This window comes from Tyto alba, unplaced genomic scaffold, assembly GCF_018691265.1.
Source record: "Tyto alba isolate M040663 unplaced genomic scaffold, T.alba_DEE_v4.0 Super-Scaffold_14, whole genome shotgun sequence".
Classification (NCBI taxonomy): domain Eukaryota; kingdom Metazoa; phylum Chordata; class Aves; order Strigiformes; family Tytonidae; genus Tyto; species Tyto alba.
The window spans coordinates 26,516,363-26,535,052 of NW_024881276.1; the positions used below are offsets into that span (position 1 = coordinate 26,516,363).

At 37.6% G+C, this 18,690-nt stretch overlaps 1 protein-coding gene across 3 annotated transcripts in view; it reads left to right on the plus strand.

The window, feature by feature from the left end:
• Positions 1–18,690, plus strand: part of DSCAM (DS cell adhesion molecule) — a 469,478-nt gene that overhangs the window by 344,417 nt on the left and 106,371 nt on the right. For all 3 annotated transcript variants that reach the window (XM_042788317.1, XM_042788318.1, XM_033011398.2), the window contains 3 exons: positions 13,646–13,842; positions 16,872–16,968; positions 18,405–18,533. In XM_042788317.1, the coding sequence (XP_042644251.1) occupies positions 13,646–13,842; positions 16,872–16,968; positions 18,405–18,533 (423 nt within the window). The remainder of the gene's footprint in view (positions 1–13,645; positions 13,843–16,871; positions 16,969–18,404; positions 18,534–18,690) is intronic.

Below are 18,690 nucleotides of genomic sequence, written 5' to 3' on the forward strand. Positions count from 1 at the left end.
TGAAAGAGCTTCTCAAGATAAAATCTCAGAGTGTGTTTCACAGGATCTTAGGTAATATGATAAATCTTTCATTACAAGCAGCTACCAAAAAAAAAGCTGGGTTTGAGTTGTTTTTTGCAGAAGAGAAGTAGCATGGGTATACAGCACTAGACTGTGTCCTACCCATCAATCTTGCAGTCTGTTTTTAGCAAGAAACATAGAAGCATTCATCCGTGGGGAAATTCATTAAACAAGAATCTGACCAGCTGCTGACTAAAAATTAGTGATAACTTTACTTCATAGTAAATAAGATTTTTTATCTCTGATTTGATAATAGTGCAAGCTTGTGCATTGTATTTTACTTGGCAAAATGACTGTTTCAGTTCCTCATAGAACTAAAGAGTCAGTAATGTATTCCCAGATAACCATCAGGAAATCCATATCCCTTAAAGTGATTTCAGCTTCATGAATTTCAGCAATTGTACTAATATTGTTTGGCTGAAAAAAAAAATATTAAGTTTTGAGAGGTTTTGTAAATTTTTGTCATTTTTTCCTTTCCTGTCAGAATTTTCATTTTGAAGATTTTTGTAAGCATGTTGGTCTGATTTTTCTTTTACAAGTTCAGAACTGTAAAATACATTTTTTCTTCTCTTCCTTTCAGTGTTTTATATCATCTCTAACTAGGACATCTCATTTGGTGAAAGCTCCTGGAATTGGTGAAGAGGCAGTACTGAGTTTTAAAACAAACTGTACCATTTCTGTGCTTATATCGTACTAATAAAATAAGTAACTCTAACTATTGCTTAATAGAGGGTTTCTACAATTAAAAAAAAAAAAAAAAAAAGAAAAGAAAAAAAACCCCAAAACCTAATTGGTTAAGTGATTGGCCATGTGTCTAATTAGTCAGGTCATGCAAGGAATTGAAGAGCCTGTGAAGATGATAATGGAAAGCAGTGTCTTTTGCCTTTTAGATAACATTTGAAATCTGTCCAGTTTATGGTGAATGAAGTTGTATTACTGTCTAAAAAGTGCTTGGTGCTCTAAGTCCAGTTTCACAACAGAGACAGATTAACAAGAAGAGAAGTTTGCACAGCAGCCGATGGCTCTTGCATTTATTTATTAATAAAATAAACAGAAGAGTTTTATGTCATAGGAAAATTATAGTTATGAATGACAGCTTGCTGAAAATTATTATTTTATCTATCTGTATAATTCCCAATGTTTTTGTGGACAGAAAAATAAAATGTTAGATTTTTTCGGAGACAGCAGTTGAAAAGAAATGCTTAGAAGTATTCAGATATTGGCTCCTCACCAGTAGATTTCACAGATTATTGCCCAGGAACCACACTCTGAGGGACCAGACCAGACATGGCTATCTACAAATCTTTGCAGATGACTCAGGAAGATGGTAGTAAAAGCTGAGCCAGGATCTGAGGAGCTCAGAACTTGATCCCACCCATGTTGTCAAACCACAGGTACACTCAGGGTCCTCAGCTTCATCATAGAAGGCTTGGAAATTCTGAAATCCTCATTTTAGCCAGTATCTTCACTATTTTCAGATTATCTGTTTTGGAGCCAAGGAAACATAGGGCATCTTATTTTCACAGCTGGGAGCATGAAAGCCCTGATCACTCCTCTCCAAACCTAAGCCACCCACTCAGTCTACTGGGCAGTGCTGCACTATAACCAGGGACCAACAAATCCTTTAGTAGTCATAAGAAGTGAGAGGATATCCCAAGAAACAGTAATTAGATGTCCTGTGTCTGCAGAGAAGTTAATTTCAAAGCCTTGTTTGGCAATTCTTACATCTTGATATCCTCACAGCCAAGATATAAGCTATAGTGGAATGAGTATTTCTCAGTCTCTGTTATAGGAAATTTTATATTTGCAAATAAAATAAAATATTAATTTAATTAATTGAAGATAATGAACTAATAGTTTTACTCTGTCTTATTTTACTTTGTGGTTTTGATCTTACCCAAGACTGCATATATAGTGAAATGTCTGTCGTGCTAGAAAAACAGAAAATGGGGAGGGAGAGGCTGAGGTATTTAAGTTCAAGGTTGTGTCCCCAAATAGGCAGTGATCATTGGCTATATTGCTTACCCCATATGTGTGTAGTCTCTTTTTCTCATCTTTTGACCAGTGTCCTGGTTTGGGCTGGAATAGAGTTCATGTTCGTTTTGGTAGCTGGAGGAGTGCTGCAGCAGACTGAGGTTCTAGAGGCTTCTCCAGGCCCGAGAGCCCTTGCCTGTGTGTGGGGGTGGGGGGAGCACAGCTGGAGGGCTGGGCCCGGATTGGCCGATATTCCATGTCATGTGACGTTACGCTCACTATATAAAGGCAGGAGTGGGCCGGGAGGGGCTCTCACTTCTGGGAGTGTGGCTGTGGGGCCTTTGTGTTCGGGATCGCCGGCCAGGAGCAGGCGGGTGTCAGTTGGCGGGTGGTGAGCAGCTGTATGGTACGTTAACTGTTGATACTGCTGTCAGTGTATTATTCTGTCACTGTTATTAAACTGTTTTTATCTCAACCCGTGAGTCTCCCTTTGCCCCTCCGATTCCCTCCCCATTCCCAAGTGGGGGGAGGGTGGGTGAGCGACTGTGTGGTATTTAGCTGCTGACCAGGCTCAAATGACAACAAGCAGTAATTAAATGCTGAGCTATTTTTTTTGTCAGAGATCACATTCTCATTAAAAGTTTTGGGTTGAATAAATCATCTGTTCTCTGACAAAAAAATTACAGTCCAAAGTCCTAAGAGGGATGGTTCTGAAAAGCTTCCTAACAACTTATAAGAAATTCTAAAATGCAAAGAGCAAGACTACCACAATAAAACATGAACGCAAGACCTCACTGTGTGTGTGACTAATAAGGTCATATAAGTTATATACTGCATAAACTCACGCTACTCCATTGTGATTATTACTTTTATAATGGAATATAATTTTAAAAAATAAAAACAAAACCAGAATCACTAGATCAGCACTTGTATGAAGATAATTCCATAATTTAGGTAGCAAGTTTAAATGTAGGTACAGATCTTGAATGTCTGTTTTAAGGATGTGATTTAAAAAGAAACATTTGACAATGTGGTTAAAAAAATTGAGGAAGTTTTTTAATATTTTCCCTGTAACTAGCTGCTTCATTTATCATATTCAACATCCATTGTATACAATATGTCAAACCATGCTTAGAAGCATGATTTTCTTCTTACCTTTCTCGTGCTTACATTATCACCACTGCCATTTTGGCCTCTGCTTTTGGGTGTTTGTTCTGTATATGGAAGAGGGAGCGGGAATTCCTATTCCTTTGAAATACAATTTAAAGGAAAAAAATAAATCAGGTCCTTTGAGCTCCTTATAATGTTCATGCTGTGGGAAGGTACTGTGGAGGAAAGTGACCTGCAGCCCTATGCCATGTGCTTTGTTCATGAGATGGATGGCTATAATTTACTTCTGCCCGAAACACTAGTATTTATGATGTCTTTCCTTGGCTGAGGGGTAAAAATGGTCTCCAGAGAAATAGAAACATTTTTTTTAAGACTGTATTGAAAAGAGAAATCCACAGGACAGCTGAAGGTCAGGGAAAGAAGAAAATGAGGGTTGTTTTATCTTCCTTTTCATATAATTAAATAACTCTCCTTATTTGACTCCATGGAAAACATTTCTTTATTTTTCTCCCTCTCTTACTCACACACATGTGAATATGCACGCATGCAAGCACAAACACACATGCAATCCTTGACCTCATTTACAGATGAGGATCCCAGTTATATAGCAGGACACTGTCAACAGGAACGGTTGTGTAAAATTTGGTTTTAAATCTCCTTTTCAGCTGTTACGTGTCTCACAGCTGGATGAGCATATTGGATTCTCTGAATAAGCCAAAATAACTATAACCCTGGTTCAAATTAGGGTCCCCTTCCTCTGCCTTTAGGCATTTGGGACCTGGAGCCAAATTGTCAGCCATTGCTTTTTTCTGGAAGCCTTATTAATTGTCCAGTGTAATACTTCCAAAGGCCTTGACTTTTGATTTGATAAAACACTGCAAAGACATGATAGCAATGAATGTAAAAGGCACAAAAAAATCCCCAAGGGGTGTCTTAATTTTAGATTTGATCAAAGTAAGTGAGAATTTTCCTTTATGATTTTCTGCTGTAAGAGCTGCTGCTTATTTATGGGTAAATGTAACTCACAGATACTGAATATCTTTAGAAATACTGTGTTTAACTAAGCCCCCTTTGTTTTTCTTTACTAGTAATTCCCTCTTCCCATTAAAAAAAAAAAAAAAATTAAGCACATAAATTACCTATCAGCTTTTCCTAGACTGTGCAGCCTTAAAGATGGTTCCCCACTCTTCTGGAAATTTACTCCTTTTACTGACAACTTAAGAGATCTGTTTTCCCCATAGAAACTGCTGGCATACTGATCAGAGAAAGTAGAAAATAGACCTCATAGTGGAACATAAAAGATAGAACAGATTAGCAAGCAAGTTTGTTCGTTTTCAGCAACAAGCAGAGCTAATACTTCATAGATGGTCAGACCATTCCCAAACTATCCCCAGATGGTCTCTGTGACAAAGGGCAAAATTCGAATTTTGGTTGTGGAAACCATATTGATGGCAATTAAAACAAGTGTCTTCAGAGCTTTTTATTAGGATCTTATTCTCCCCAGTTGAATCTCCTTTCCTGTCTTTCCTGAGTTAGTAGCATTTATTGACATCCTAAATCTCCTTAGTTAAGAGAATATAGACTTTAAGATTAGACCTTTAGCACTGGATTTCCCTGACTTCAAGCTCAACTTCTAAAGGTTGGTTGTAAAACAGCTCACCCTGAGGTCCTTTTATCATCAATAAGAAGCCATTTGTCATCTTTAAGGCAAGATGAATGGCCCTCTGGAAGGTCTTATTTCCCTCCAAGGACTGCTGCAGAAGAAGTCCTATTTTGACTAGTTGAAGGCTCAGATGACTGTTTTTTACCCACCTGAAGTTAGGTTGAGATGAATGCCACTGACTGGTTCTATGAATGTGCTCTACCTCGATACACAGGAAATGCTTTTGTGTATACGTACAATGCCATAACACCTTTCTGTTAGTATTAATATGCAGAATGTGTATGTATTTATATTATTTTATTGCTATATGTTGTTTCTATTGTATTTATATAGAGAATGCCTACATAAGTATATAAAGAGTTGTATCTTGACGATTTTAATATATTTGAGTTCTGTTCCCATCATCCGAGTATCAGATGATACTGGCCTATCTGCATCTATCTTGACAATCAAAATATAATTCAGTCTGGGTGGCTAGATGGGACTAGTTCTACCAGAGCTCTTTCTTATACATCAGCAGATAGTATTTCATGGCTTTTTTGCTCAGAACTGAGCTGTTATAGACCCAAGTCACCATGCTTAAAAGTATACTTACTTGCATGAATGAGCAGTGAATGAAAACCATTAATGTCCCAGCATGCACTGCTCACCAATACTCATTTTTGTTGTAGCCAGAGTTTTTTAGTGTGTTTCTGCTTCATTTAAACCCGTCAATACCTCAATTAGTGCTTGCTTCTCTTCCCCTGGGAGGGACATTTACACATGTCACTTCACAGCCTCCAAAATCTAAAAGACCCATGGGAACTACTGGGTCATAAAATATATCCTGATTAAAGCTTTTGTTTTTCAGTGACTTTCTGCCCTTTTTTTTTTTTTTTTTTTTCTCTTAAACTTGTAAACTGTTCAAGTATTTTTAATGAAAGGGCACAAATGGAAAGTTTAAAGCATAACAACTTGAGGATAATGAATACTGTCCCATGTGATTCTAGTCTCTGTTTTTTCACTCATTTGCATTCAGTAAGTCATAAAAAATTAGACCACTGTACTTGATAATTATGATAGCACTAACCCTCTCATTTAACATTAAAACCTGATGCCATCTTGATGGCAGAGTGAATTCAATTTAAGATCAAAGCATTGGGGAAGTTATCTAAAATTATATATTGCTAGTTTTAACTATTTAACATTCTTGCTTTAACAAGCCTGACTTTTATACAAGGTGATGAAAGATCATAATTGGTTTGGAATAGAAAGTGGCCACAGAAACTTACACTTAATGGAGACATGTTTCTAATACTAATTTTTAGGCATCCATACTTTTCAACAATAACAAAGATGGTAATGCTAATATTGTCCATTAATTTCTTGTGAAGGAAGATGGTCTTTTTCTAAGTCTTAATGAACCACAACTCTATAGACACTAATATATTTTCTTTATCGATCTTTGATCACTTATTTTTGTTTGGACAATTAGCCAAGCTTTGGTGAAAATGATTTTCCAGTGCCTCATGTGGCTTACCATAGTTTGTCACAAATTTCCACAGGCTTTTACTATAACTGACTGCAGGGAACAAAGCTGGCAGCTTATCCTTTCCCATTTCCTTTCTCTTGGTTATTATGAAGTGCATTTAGACAAAATGGGAATTGAAGCTTCATGATATGGCAAAAGAAAGTCACATTCATTTCAGAAGCATGTCAAAGTCAAAGGAAAGTCCAAGAAATATAAGCAGCTGCTGGTCTCGTGTATCATTTGAAGACAGCAGTACAAACATAAAACTAATGCAAGAAAGGACCTAAGGAAGAGGAAAGAATTGCCTTTGTGATCCGAGAGAAAAGACCTTTTTTATTTTATTAATGTGTCTTTTGGTTAAAATTCATAGTTGTCATGCAAAATATATCAACATCCTTTCCTATAATGTGACCTGAAACCACTTCTGAGTGAATAAGATATGAACCCTAAATGTTCACAGCCTTTACCCTGACATATTCAATCAGATCATGAGGCACTGGCAAAGCTGCCAAGTACTCAAGACATCATTGTCATTATTATTAAAGCTTAGTATCAAACAAGGCCTGTTCTAGCTTGGAAACACATGTTTGAATAATACTTATAATCAAAGTAACTTCATTTATATCAGTGGAATAGCTAACTGAAATGGCATTTTAGGGTGTACAGAATCCTTATTCATTCCCACTCAGTGATTTATTTCTTTTTAGAACTTTTTTCAAAGATTATCTTGTACGGATGTCCTAATATCCTACTAATGCAGTTTTTACATACCACTGAGTCTCTTGTTTTGATATGGCATTTCTAATGCAAACTTAAGTAGCTGGGACATGCACTGGTCATGTCTGTGTTTAATTTCTCTCTATTATTTACATATCATAATTTTCATCAATGACAATTTTCACTAAATAGAAGCATAAAGATGCAGCTTCTCTTATGCACAGTCTCTTTTCCACAGCAGTACTGGTTTTTGTACAGTTCTGCCAGAAGATTATGAAGCTCTTGCCTATTGTCCAGAAATCTGTTCATCTAACAGTTATTAATGGAAGCATACAAAAAGCTAGTAGCGCTGCTTTTAAGGCAGGTTGGAAGTAGAAGGTAATTTGATTTTGTTTTCAAGAATATATTTATCAGTAAATTTTCTGAATTTATTTCGTATATACTGTAGACTCCTGAAACTAAATATGAGTAAATAATTCAGCCTGTCATATTAGTTCATCAAATTTTTACTCCTGTCCTTAAATTTCTTACGTCTACAGGTTTGAAATTATTTTTCCTGGTCTGGAACATCAGTGGCAATTAATTTCAAAACATTTTCTTTCTGAATTTGAAACTTATGCCAAATTGATTAGTTACATAATTCACCCATATTGTTTCTAATTGAGAGTTGCATTGCTTTCACAACAAATTCTTTACTAATTCCAAGCTATACTGTAAAATATTGCATTCAAAATTCACTTTCATTAAATGATTCAATATTTTAAATTGAATTTTTAAAGTATTTATCCTAGAAGAACATGTCTCTGAGGAGGTTCAAAACAGATGAATGTGAGTAGGTCACAAACATGAAGTTCATTTTTGAAATTAATGAATATTGGTTGAAAATAGTTGTCATTAATTATATGACCATTCTTTTTGTGAAAATAACTTGTATTCATAAGAATGGGATGCTTATTTTTGTGTGTTAACGTATTTTTTTCACCCTCTGAGACATGCAGTTTGTTTTCTAGTCTTGGGCACCTCTTGAGGATGAGGACTAAGAGCATTATTTTCACCTGCTGGAGAGGACAGTTTTACCAAAGAACTGTGTGCTTGAAGTATTTGAGCAGTCCTATTGATTTAATACTCTCTGGTAGATTCAGGACACTAACTGAATTTTGGAGAGATTCTACTTAAATAAGCAAAAATATTGTTTATCAGAAAGTGAAAACTGAAGCTAAGAAAAGAATTTTAGCAACGCACTCACTGACTCTTGGAAGTCTACTAAATTTGAAAATAAATTAACAAATACATATCAACTAATTATAGTGTGAGAGCTAATTTCCCTTAAATATAAGTAATGTATTTTCATGGTCTTTCTTTGCCTGAGCAGAAGTGGATTAAGGAAGGGGGAATTTGTTTTTGAGGAAGAAAAATCTAATTTGTCATGGACAGAAAAGTATTCTCACTGTGGCTGACCAGCATGAGAGGACATGCTGAATTTGGTTTAAATGTTAAATTGGAATTTTCATTATTTTTTTCAATATATATTAATTTCAAATTTAATGCAGTTTACTCTTATCACAACTCCTATCCCCATTCACAATGTTATTTTTACCCAAAGTTGTTCAAACTGCATCAATGGGCCATAGTCCTCTGTTCTAGAAGCTGTACAAGAAAAACAGATGGCATTCATCTTCCCTCATTACATCATCAGTGTGCACACCTTTACAGCTGAACAAGGCATTGCAGGTTCCTGAATGATTAGTATAAAGAAGAGGCTTTTTAGGGTACAGTTCATCTGGTTAGATGAACAGCGCTCTATAAGTATCTTTCTTTCCATTGAGGAAGTCTATGATGCCTACTTTGACATAGATACTTGCAAGAGGAATCCCACTATGGCGATAGACATTTCCCCAGACTGGCCAGTTGGAGCATGCTCCAGTGAAGGAGCCACATTATGTGGGCGGACACTCTGCCAGGGCAGGGGTCTTCAGACCAAAAGAAGTGGAGACATGGTGAGACATGTTGATATGCTGGGAGTCACATCACTGAGGGATTCCAGGACATGTCTGTTACCAAGCACACTCTCAAATTCTCAGTGTGTTGTTATCTCCAGATCATTATATCATTAGATTTGTTTACCTGCTGCTTCTTTTCCATCCTCTTTCTCAAGAACAACTTGAAACTGCATTAATATTTGGCTATGATTAGCAATCTAACTTTCAATACAACTCAAAACACATTGAACAGTGTCACATGGCATCTCCCCATTGATTGTGGTGTTAGCTGTGTTGTATTCCTCTCTTCTCACCATAGCCAAGTTGATAGAAAAATACCATTTGGACACTACAGATAGCAATAGTTCTTAAACATACTGAGAACTTCAGTCAGTCTTAGAATCATTTATGGATGCTACAAGGACATTTAGTTACAAGGACAATTACAAACTGAAAGAAAGGGAGCCTTTTAATTTGTTTTCTTCCCATGTGGTTATTTCAATCTATGAGCTAAAAGAGACAAAAAAATAGTTATTCCTCCCCTACTCCGTACATAATTTTAAAAATTAATGTGAATTTTGTTTTTCTAACAATTCATGAAGGTTTATTCTAAAAGGATTCAAAAGTTTCTTTTACTTTGCTCAAGCTCTGCCTAATTTATTATAGCCTCCTTATTCTGGATAATGAGACTAGTCTCTGTCAAGGTAATTAAATGTTTTTTGTTTTATTTGCATTCAGTTCCTGATGAAACACTCAGCAGCATCAGAGAAAAGAAAGTCAGATTAAGTAATTTTTACTGAATCTCAGGAAAAGTCCAGGTTCAGTTTTCTTCAGGAGTGGGACAAAACGTTCTTGTTTTATCTGTGCCAGTTCCATGATTCTTAAGAGTAACCTTGACTGCTGAATTTTGAACTTCAATTTTTCATGATGAAGTTGATAATACTATAAAGCAATGAGGTTACTCCTTACTGGGTTGCCACAAAGAAAGGGGGCAACAAGGGGTGGATCTGGGAAAAGGAATAAACAAATCAGCTTTCCAAATGGAAGCCCAACTTTAAACAGAGAAATTTATATCAATGCTGCTGGCAGTGATATGCACACTTTGAAAATGAAAATTGCCATAATTTATAAACTGCAGATTCTATTTTGCCCAATTTTGACCAAATGGCATGCTTCAGAGAAAGATGTGGAGAACTACAGAGAAGAGTGAATTGGTTTAATTTGTCCCATAGACAAGCCTATTCCAAAATCCTGGAACATGATGCTCTGCATTCCTTGAACATGCACAGAAACATGCTCTTCACTTCCAAAATTCTATTATATAAATACATATCATTATATGTGTGTGTATATAATGTATATTTGAAGAGATATAAAGGATACACACACTTAATATGGCATCCGAATCATCTTGATATATTTCTAAATGCCTTTGCTTTTCTAAGACATCCTGAGAGAATATCTCATCCATATATAGGACAGATTTAATTTGCTTATTTACAGTTTTCTAGATTATTTTGCCAGTAAAGAGCCAGCATATTTATCTCAGTTATTTGCATCAGTAATTTGATTAAAGATAGCTGGAGGATGAAGAAATACATTGCCTAAAATATCCTTGGGAATGTGGCTTTGTTGCCAGAAATCTTTTGACATAGAGGAAGATAAAAAGAAGAGCTTATGGTTTAGGATCATTGGAGATAAATTGTGAAGAGTGAAAAAAACAGCTTTGGAGGAAGGGGAAATATTTAGCTGTGAGGCATTGCTATGGCAATAAGGAATCCACGTGGAAGATTATGTGAGAGGAAGGGAAGGATAGCAGAGATAAAGCTGTATCTGAGGAATAAAATAATTTTTCTTTACATGTTTTTATGCTGCTCTTATTAAGAAAGTTTGTTGAAAAAAAAAATTATCTTCATAAGCTAGCCCTTGTTTTCAAAAAAGCAAGTAATATAATCACAGTGTTTGGTTTGACACTGTCACCCATCAGGGACACTTGGTAGACAGCAGTTTAGGAGACACGTGTCAGGATGGAGTCTCCGAGACAGGCTTCTTGAGATCTGTGGGATTTAAATCCAAATCCAAATGTTCCATTTTCTATGGGTGCACACTGCGTGCTCCTACCCGTGAAGCAGGGAGGAGGGTAGACCTGCCCGTGCAAGTCTCACCTAGTGCTAACATTGAGCCCTCCCATCTAGGCGCACATGCACCCCAGGAGATCAGGCACCCTGTGGGGAGGCACACAGCACCCCTCAGCTCCCAGGTGGGCTAAGAGCATGATCCCTGTCATCAGAGAAACTCAAAGTAGGAGATACTGATGGGAAGGAGGACTGCAGCTGTAGAGGAAATCACTTAGGTTACTTGAGAGGTTGGCATTGTTTGATTAGCGATGGGAAAGGAGGTTGGACTAGGGAAAAATTGCTGTGGGGGGTTAGGGAACATGTGAGAACCTGAGGAGGTTGCAGCAGGGAGAGGGAGAGGTGAAGGGGACTGGGGTGTGTTGCACTGAGAGCAAAAGGGAGATGTGGAGACGTGCACAAATAAAGAAGGAAGGAACATGTGGGGGGCTTGGGAGATTATGGAAGGAAGAAAGGTGGTGGCACAAGCTAAGGATTGTAATGTGGACTCCTTAATAGCCTGCCACTCATTTGAATTTGGTCTCTTATTGATGAACAAATACATGAAAGGATATATTGGTCTGTTGCAGGTGTTGCAGATGAGGGCAGTTGTGTTCAAGTGCCCATAACTTCACCTGCAGAGCCCACAGGCCTGCAGCTGTGCTATCCTAGTACACTAGATTCTCTGGAAGCAACAAGCAGATGGCCACAAAAAGTTACTTTCTGAGAGTAATTTCCTTGTGGGTACTAGCACTTTGACAGATGCCAGATAAAACTGAAGCTATTTTCATTCTCTGGAAGATGAAATCGGACTCATCCTAATTTTCTATTTCGGTTATTCATCATTTCTTTGCTTTGAATGCTCCTCTGACAAAAGTAATTGGTACCTAATATCCAAACAGTTAAACAAGATGTACTTCATCACTAATGCACATCAATGCCTAAAGAGTCTCATGTCTCACACTTTTCTAAGAGTTCTTTCTGTAATTAGATCCCATTTGTAACTCTAACCCACAGCTCCATGGGCCTGATAATTTTAAAATCGGTTTGTTTTGGCTTAGGAAGCCTTTGAACAGAAAGGGCTGCATCCTGACATACTTTCATATCCAAGCATCAACAGCTCTGGCATGTGAAAAGATCATGCCACCAAGCATTAACATTTTAGAATAACAGTTACAGTTATTCATTTAAATAAGGAATTTTTTTTCCCCATTTGGTAGGAATAGATGCAATCTATGAAGGAGAAAAGACTGGAAAGTCCTCAAATCAGGTTCTGTGCCAATGTCATCTTAAAATAGAGACCCAGAGAAGTTGAGTTGAAATTAATGAGTTTTTCTGATAAGAAGAGGCAAGGACTCATGCATGAAAACAAGAAGAGTGGGACTATTGCAGGAGGCAGCCCTGGATTGAAAGACCTTAGAGAAGGAACTCTTTACTACCACCTCACATGCTTTGAAATGAGTGGACAGATTCATTTAGAAAAGAGCAGTTCCGTGTTCTGTCCAGGGCTTTTCAGCTTCTCCCAAGAAGGAGAGGGGCCAGAACTGAAAAACAGACTCATGGGCTTTGGTTCCTCCTACTCACAAATGCCCAAATGTTATTCATTGGTGGACAAACCATACAGGAAGGAAAGGGCAGGCTACTGAGGACATCAGAGACCATCCTGTTTAAAAAACGTCGTGTTTTGAGGGGTTTGCAGTAAAACACTTTGAGGACTTTTTCTTCCTCTTTCCAGAAAATTTTTATTCCAAAATGTGAGATCACTTGGGGTTTAAGCCTATTCTTGCTAGCAAGAGAGTACTTTTTTCAAAATTAACATTTTTTAAAGTCCTGAATGATTAATGAAGTTGACAATTATGTACAAACTCTTCTGCAGATACCTACTGAATACAATAAAACCTCAAATCTAGCTAGGTTTCTTGTCAGTTTAATTATACTTTAAGTTCAGTATGGTTTAACTATACACTTGGCACATACATGGACTGTAAGCTCTTTGGTGCAGAGCTTTTCTTTTAATTTTGCACAGTTCCTGGTTTAATTGAACCCTCATTTTAATAGGTTATTACTGACACACAAAATGGTAGAGCATATATCTGTCAGCAAATAAAACAGTAGCTCATCAGAAGGAATAAGAAATTTTTATCAGTTCTTTATTGGCCCCATATCTGGATGCTTATTACATTACCTTTATATACTGTGAATATTTTAATTATGTTACAAATTGTCATGTGAGCAGCAAAACAAATGGAGCCAAGCTTCCTTTGGGTTTGCATCTTCTTGTCTCTACAGCCCCACTGTCCAGACCCAGCTCCTCTCTGCTATTTTCCTTTTAAGGCCCATCTTCAATCTGAAGAAAATTTTTGCAAAAGAATGAAAGTAAAATAGTTTCTCACATTTTCATCCATCTGGTCAGATATGGACAAGCTGAATGAGACCCAGATTGAAGGGCCAACCATATATCATCAGACTAGTCTGATCACTGAAGAGAGATCTTTTTATTTGTTTTGTCTGGTTTTAGTTCCAGCTATGATAACTTCCTATCCAAATACCACCTTGGCAACGCAAGGTCAAAAGAAGGAGATGAGCTGCACAGCACATGGAGAGAAACCCATCATAGTCCGCTGGGAAAAGGAAGACCGAATCATTAACCCTGAAATGTCCCGTTACCTTGTTTCCACCAAGGAAGTTGGAGATGAAGTGATCTCAACTCTGCAGGTAAGAAAACAGTGACCCACGACTCATATACATGTGTGAGAATGTTGCTTGATTTGGTTTTGATAGGGGTACACAACTATCTCTGCCTTACAGGGTCAGAGCCCCACCACTCACTCCACCCATGGCGCAGCCCTGGAGAGCTGGCAGCAAAAGGAGGTAGAGAAAACCTCTGCATCCCAGCCCCTCCACCCCCAAAAAAATGAGTCTCCGTATTCCCATGCTCCAGAGGCAACAAGAGAGTGAGCCCGGCTCACAGCCCCTTTGTCCTTTCTGTCTCAGGATCAACATGGCTCATGCCTTAGCCTGCCCTTCCTGGGGTGGCACAGCTCGGTTTTTAGTACACTGCTGCTAAGCTCTGAGTGAATATCTAACCCCTAGCTCTGATGTGTGTCAGGCTTACTTTCACCAAAATCATTAAGCTGTTTTGAGGTAAAAATACTGTCTTTTTAAAGTACTTTTTCTCCCTCCCTTTCACTTTATGGGGCTTGTGAGACCATTTTGCAAAGTCAGGTTAGTCATCAGATTTGAAGTGAGATGGGAGGAAAAGGTACATGTAGATAGATAAGTCATATATCTACTGCTGCCAGTAGTATTTGGCACTTATTGTACACAGTAGCAGAAGTCATCAAACCACCCAGCAAATGGTCATAGCCTACATCTTCGCTACTGCTTCTATGACAGACAGCTGTCTGGTGGTGTGGGAACCATGCATGTGGGAACCACTTGCCTAAGAGATCAGTATGTGGGACTCTGTTAACTCCTAAGTGGCTGACCTGGGTTAAATTGAGGGGCTACATGAGCAACACTGCTGTTTTGGATACTTAAGTTTCCCCAATATGCCATGGAAGTACAGGAAGCTCCTGCTGTTCTGGTGTCACCTGCAATAGGTGGGGCTATAACATTGCCCTCAGTATACCAGGATACAGCTTTTTCCACTCAAATTTAAAATTTACCAACATGAGCAAGTAATCAGTCCATTCTTTTTTATATATGCCTTTATGAAAGCTAAAAGAATTTTTTAAAAAATCATCTAGATTCTCAGTGAAAAATCTTGATTTTCCATTACCAGGCTCAAGGAAATAATTCTCTAGCTCTCTGGTGATTGTCTATATTCTAGTGTGACTCCTAAGGTCTCTTTCTTTACTAGCTAAATAATTGTGTTTGATGATATCCAGTAAAAATCTGGTTTTGCTCTCTGTGAAAGAGCTTTGTCATTGATTTCCATGAAGAAGAATAAGTTCTATGTGAGACTTTGTTCGTGTTAGTATATTTGTGTTACAAATAATATTTAATTATAGGATAGATCCCTAGACCTATCTGCACTCATTCATCTTACTGACTTTAATAAGATAATACCTGGATGCACAACAATATTTCTTTTTGAAAGGCTGGATACCTGCTTGGAGAATTCTGAAGAAGTTGTGTACGGTAGTAGCATTCTACATCAATATATATGTTACATACAAAACCTTTGACTTCTGAGAGATAAAATGCCCCCCCCAAAAAAAATGTCAGAATTAAGGTTGTCTCTGAAGCTTTTAACTCAGTGCTTTTGCATGTGTGCATGATGATATTATCTTTAGTCGTATACTCAGCTTTTATTTTTTCTGCAGGACCCCTGCCTCAGTCAGGCATGACTTGGATTTTCTCTGGAGTTGAATTAGGGTTGAGTAATGAAAGACACTGTGTGATGCAAGGCTGATCATTGAAACCAAACTTTTCACAGGTGGCCAATAATTGTGTGTTCTTTGTTTTCTAGGTACTTGCCTTGAGCCCTTGGGGTCTGATTTGCAGAAGTACTAAGCTCTCATAGCTGCAGCTTAACTCAATGGAAGCTGTTATGAACACATGAAATGCTATTTATTGCTAAGGACTCTGAGGGGGAAAAGAAGGCCTTAGATGTATCAAATTGGGCTCTGAAAAATTTTGTTTTCCTATCTTAAAGCTCAGCCACACGTGTAATTTAACACAGCTTGACAAGTTACCACATCTCAGATGATAACTCTCCAATATCCATGTAGTGAGTGGGAAATTAATCCATTTATCTTAACCAGTGGTGAGTGAGAGATGTGCTCATATTACCTTGGCTTTGCTGAGGAATAAAGAGCACGTGGAGTTACCGTGGCTCAGCTAACATGTAGCGACTTGTCAAGCAGCCACAAACATTATCATATGCCTTAATTCCCCAAATGAAATGGTGGTAATACTCTTCATGATGTCAGGGTTTATGAAAATAAATTCACTCATGTTTCTGAAATGGGTGTTGCATAGGTGAATGCCACAGGAAAGGCTATGAGAAAATGGATAAGTCTGTCTTCAGGGCACAGTTTGAACTGTGTGCAGTAAATAAAGTGTGGAGCAGCACACTGAACAATGAGAAGAAAATGGTATTTGGAATATCTGCTCGTTTAAAAAAATCTTCTCCCTATTGTATGTTGAATGAAGCAGTGGTCCTGTAGAAAAATATCATTATGATGATGTATGTAAAGTTTATGTATAACTTTCTATGTTATTAACAACTTGAAAAGAAAGACCACCCTAAATTTTATTATGAGGTACCATGCTGAATACTACAGGGTTCACCACCAGTGTTTGAACCTTTATTTCCTCCACACAGACTTCAGCCACTTTAGTTGTTTTCAGAAATAACTGGGAAAAATTGGAGGCAGCAGGAGGCACCATTTTGTATGGAAAATTTCAGCCAACTGTTAAATACTTGGCAAAATTATGAGTAACGGGAAACAAGACTCCTAATGAGAAGCTACAGAAATAGGTGGTGCTCCAGCACCTGACTACAGCTGTAGAGCTGATAGCCTGCTTCCTCAGCCCAGGTGTTGCTACTTTTGATAAGTCTCAGTATTTTGGAAGCTTTACTATGCATATGTATGTATGTGTATAACATGCAATATCTATTTATTACTGTCAAGTAAAACAGTTTGTACAATTTTTCTTGCACCATACAGAAACGCTTTTGGTTTATTTTCTCTGCATGCTGTTCAATCAATCACTTCTTTTCAAACCACCTATAGATTTTGCCAACTGTGCGTGAAGATTCTGGCTTCTTTTCCTGTCATGCCATCAATTCTTATGGGGAGGATCGTGGAATAATTCAGCTCACTGTGCAAGGTAGGAAGAGGACAGCATAAGGAAAAAAACACAGCTATTGTAGTACAGTAAGTGTATGCCATCCTCAGAAATCTGTTGGGGGAGGGAGGCTCTGATTCCTAATTAAGTGTATTCCTCATTGTCAAAGAAATGAGGAGCCACATTAAGATGCTCAGTCTTTCATCTTCCAACATCACAGATTAAATCAAAATAAAAGATGTGCTCAAGTCTTTCTAGATCTGTAGAAATTAATAAGAAGAATTTTTCTCAAATACACTAGCTGACAATCTACTAAAGATACTTAAAACTATCATCTTCAGTAGGGACACTGGACATGAGTGGGTTACTTTTTGGGGGGAGCGGTTTGCATTTGTTTATAAATAACAAATTTGCTTAAAACCCAGTTGAAATAAAACTAGTGATCTGACTTTAGAGAAATGTTAAACGTATTGTGGATCTTTAAACAAAATATTTCAAGTTTAATCAGTCAAAATAAATTGTAATCAGTTTGTACAATGCAAACTCTAGGAACCTATGTCACCTGAAGCTGGGGTTGCCCTGCTGCAGGGTTTCACTCCAGCAGACAGCAGCAAGTCCTGGAGTGGCTGTAAGGACTGAATTTGAGATGCAGAGCATGGCTAGGACTCAGCCACTGGCCACTGCTTATTTCTGTGCAATGCTTCATCCTGTTCCTGTATGCCTTTGAGCATGCACACAACAAATTTCTAGGACTTGCAAATTTCTTTCTCCCCACTCTTGATTTCAAGTAACAGCAGATTTCATTGAATACCTGAGGCAACCCTATCAAAAAACTCAGGTGGAGTTTAGGGAAAGGTGCTCAGTTACACCATTGTTCATTTAAACTGCTGTGACAGTTTAAAGGGGCATTAGAATGGGTATAAATGCTATTTATTTACAACTTTGACTCTAGAGGCTGAAAGAGGCTTTAGTGTAATTTTATACTGTTATCAAATTATTCTATTATTAAATTAAGACTTTTAAACATATTCAAAGAGTTAGAAATTTTACTTCCGCCCCCCAAAACTTAACACTTTTAAGTTTAGTATTCATATTTTTACCATCAACTTTTGTGTAAGAACTGTAGGAGTATCAGTGAAACGTGGTATTCAAAGCAGAAATCTTTTCTAGCATTTCTAGCATGAACAGTCCAATCTGGAGTGCTTTTAAGGAATTGCAGCTCTTTGTTGTATATAAGAAGGTTAAACAGAAGTCAGTATTCAAGATTACATCAGTGACTACTAGTTGAAAAGTGACTTCCTCCCTCTGTTGAATATTCTTCAGCAGGTGATTAACTGGCTTTGGGCACTAATTTGTGACTGGAGAAAATGCCATGAGAGTTTACCACCAGTAAGCTATGCCAGTGCCATGCTCATTAATCTTATCATGTTGTGTGTATGGGCTTTCTTCTGATTCAAACTGTGTGTGTGTTTACTCAGAGCCCCCCGACCCTCCTGAAATAGAAATCCGAGAGGTGAGAGCACGCAGTATTGCCCTCAGGTGGACCATGGGATTTGATGGAAACAGCCCAATCACTGGCTATGATATCGAGTGCAAGAACAAGTCAGGTAAGAAATAATCTTCCTGTGTAGTAATCCCCATCACTGGTCATTAATCACCGAATTTTTACCGTAAAAGATAATTCATAAATTGAAACTGCCTGATAGAAAATTTAACTATGCTTTATTTAACCTTCCACATTAAGATTTATCTTCATTTGTTGTC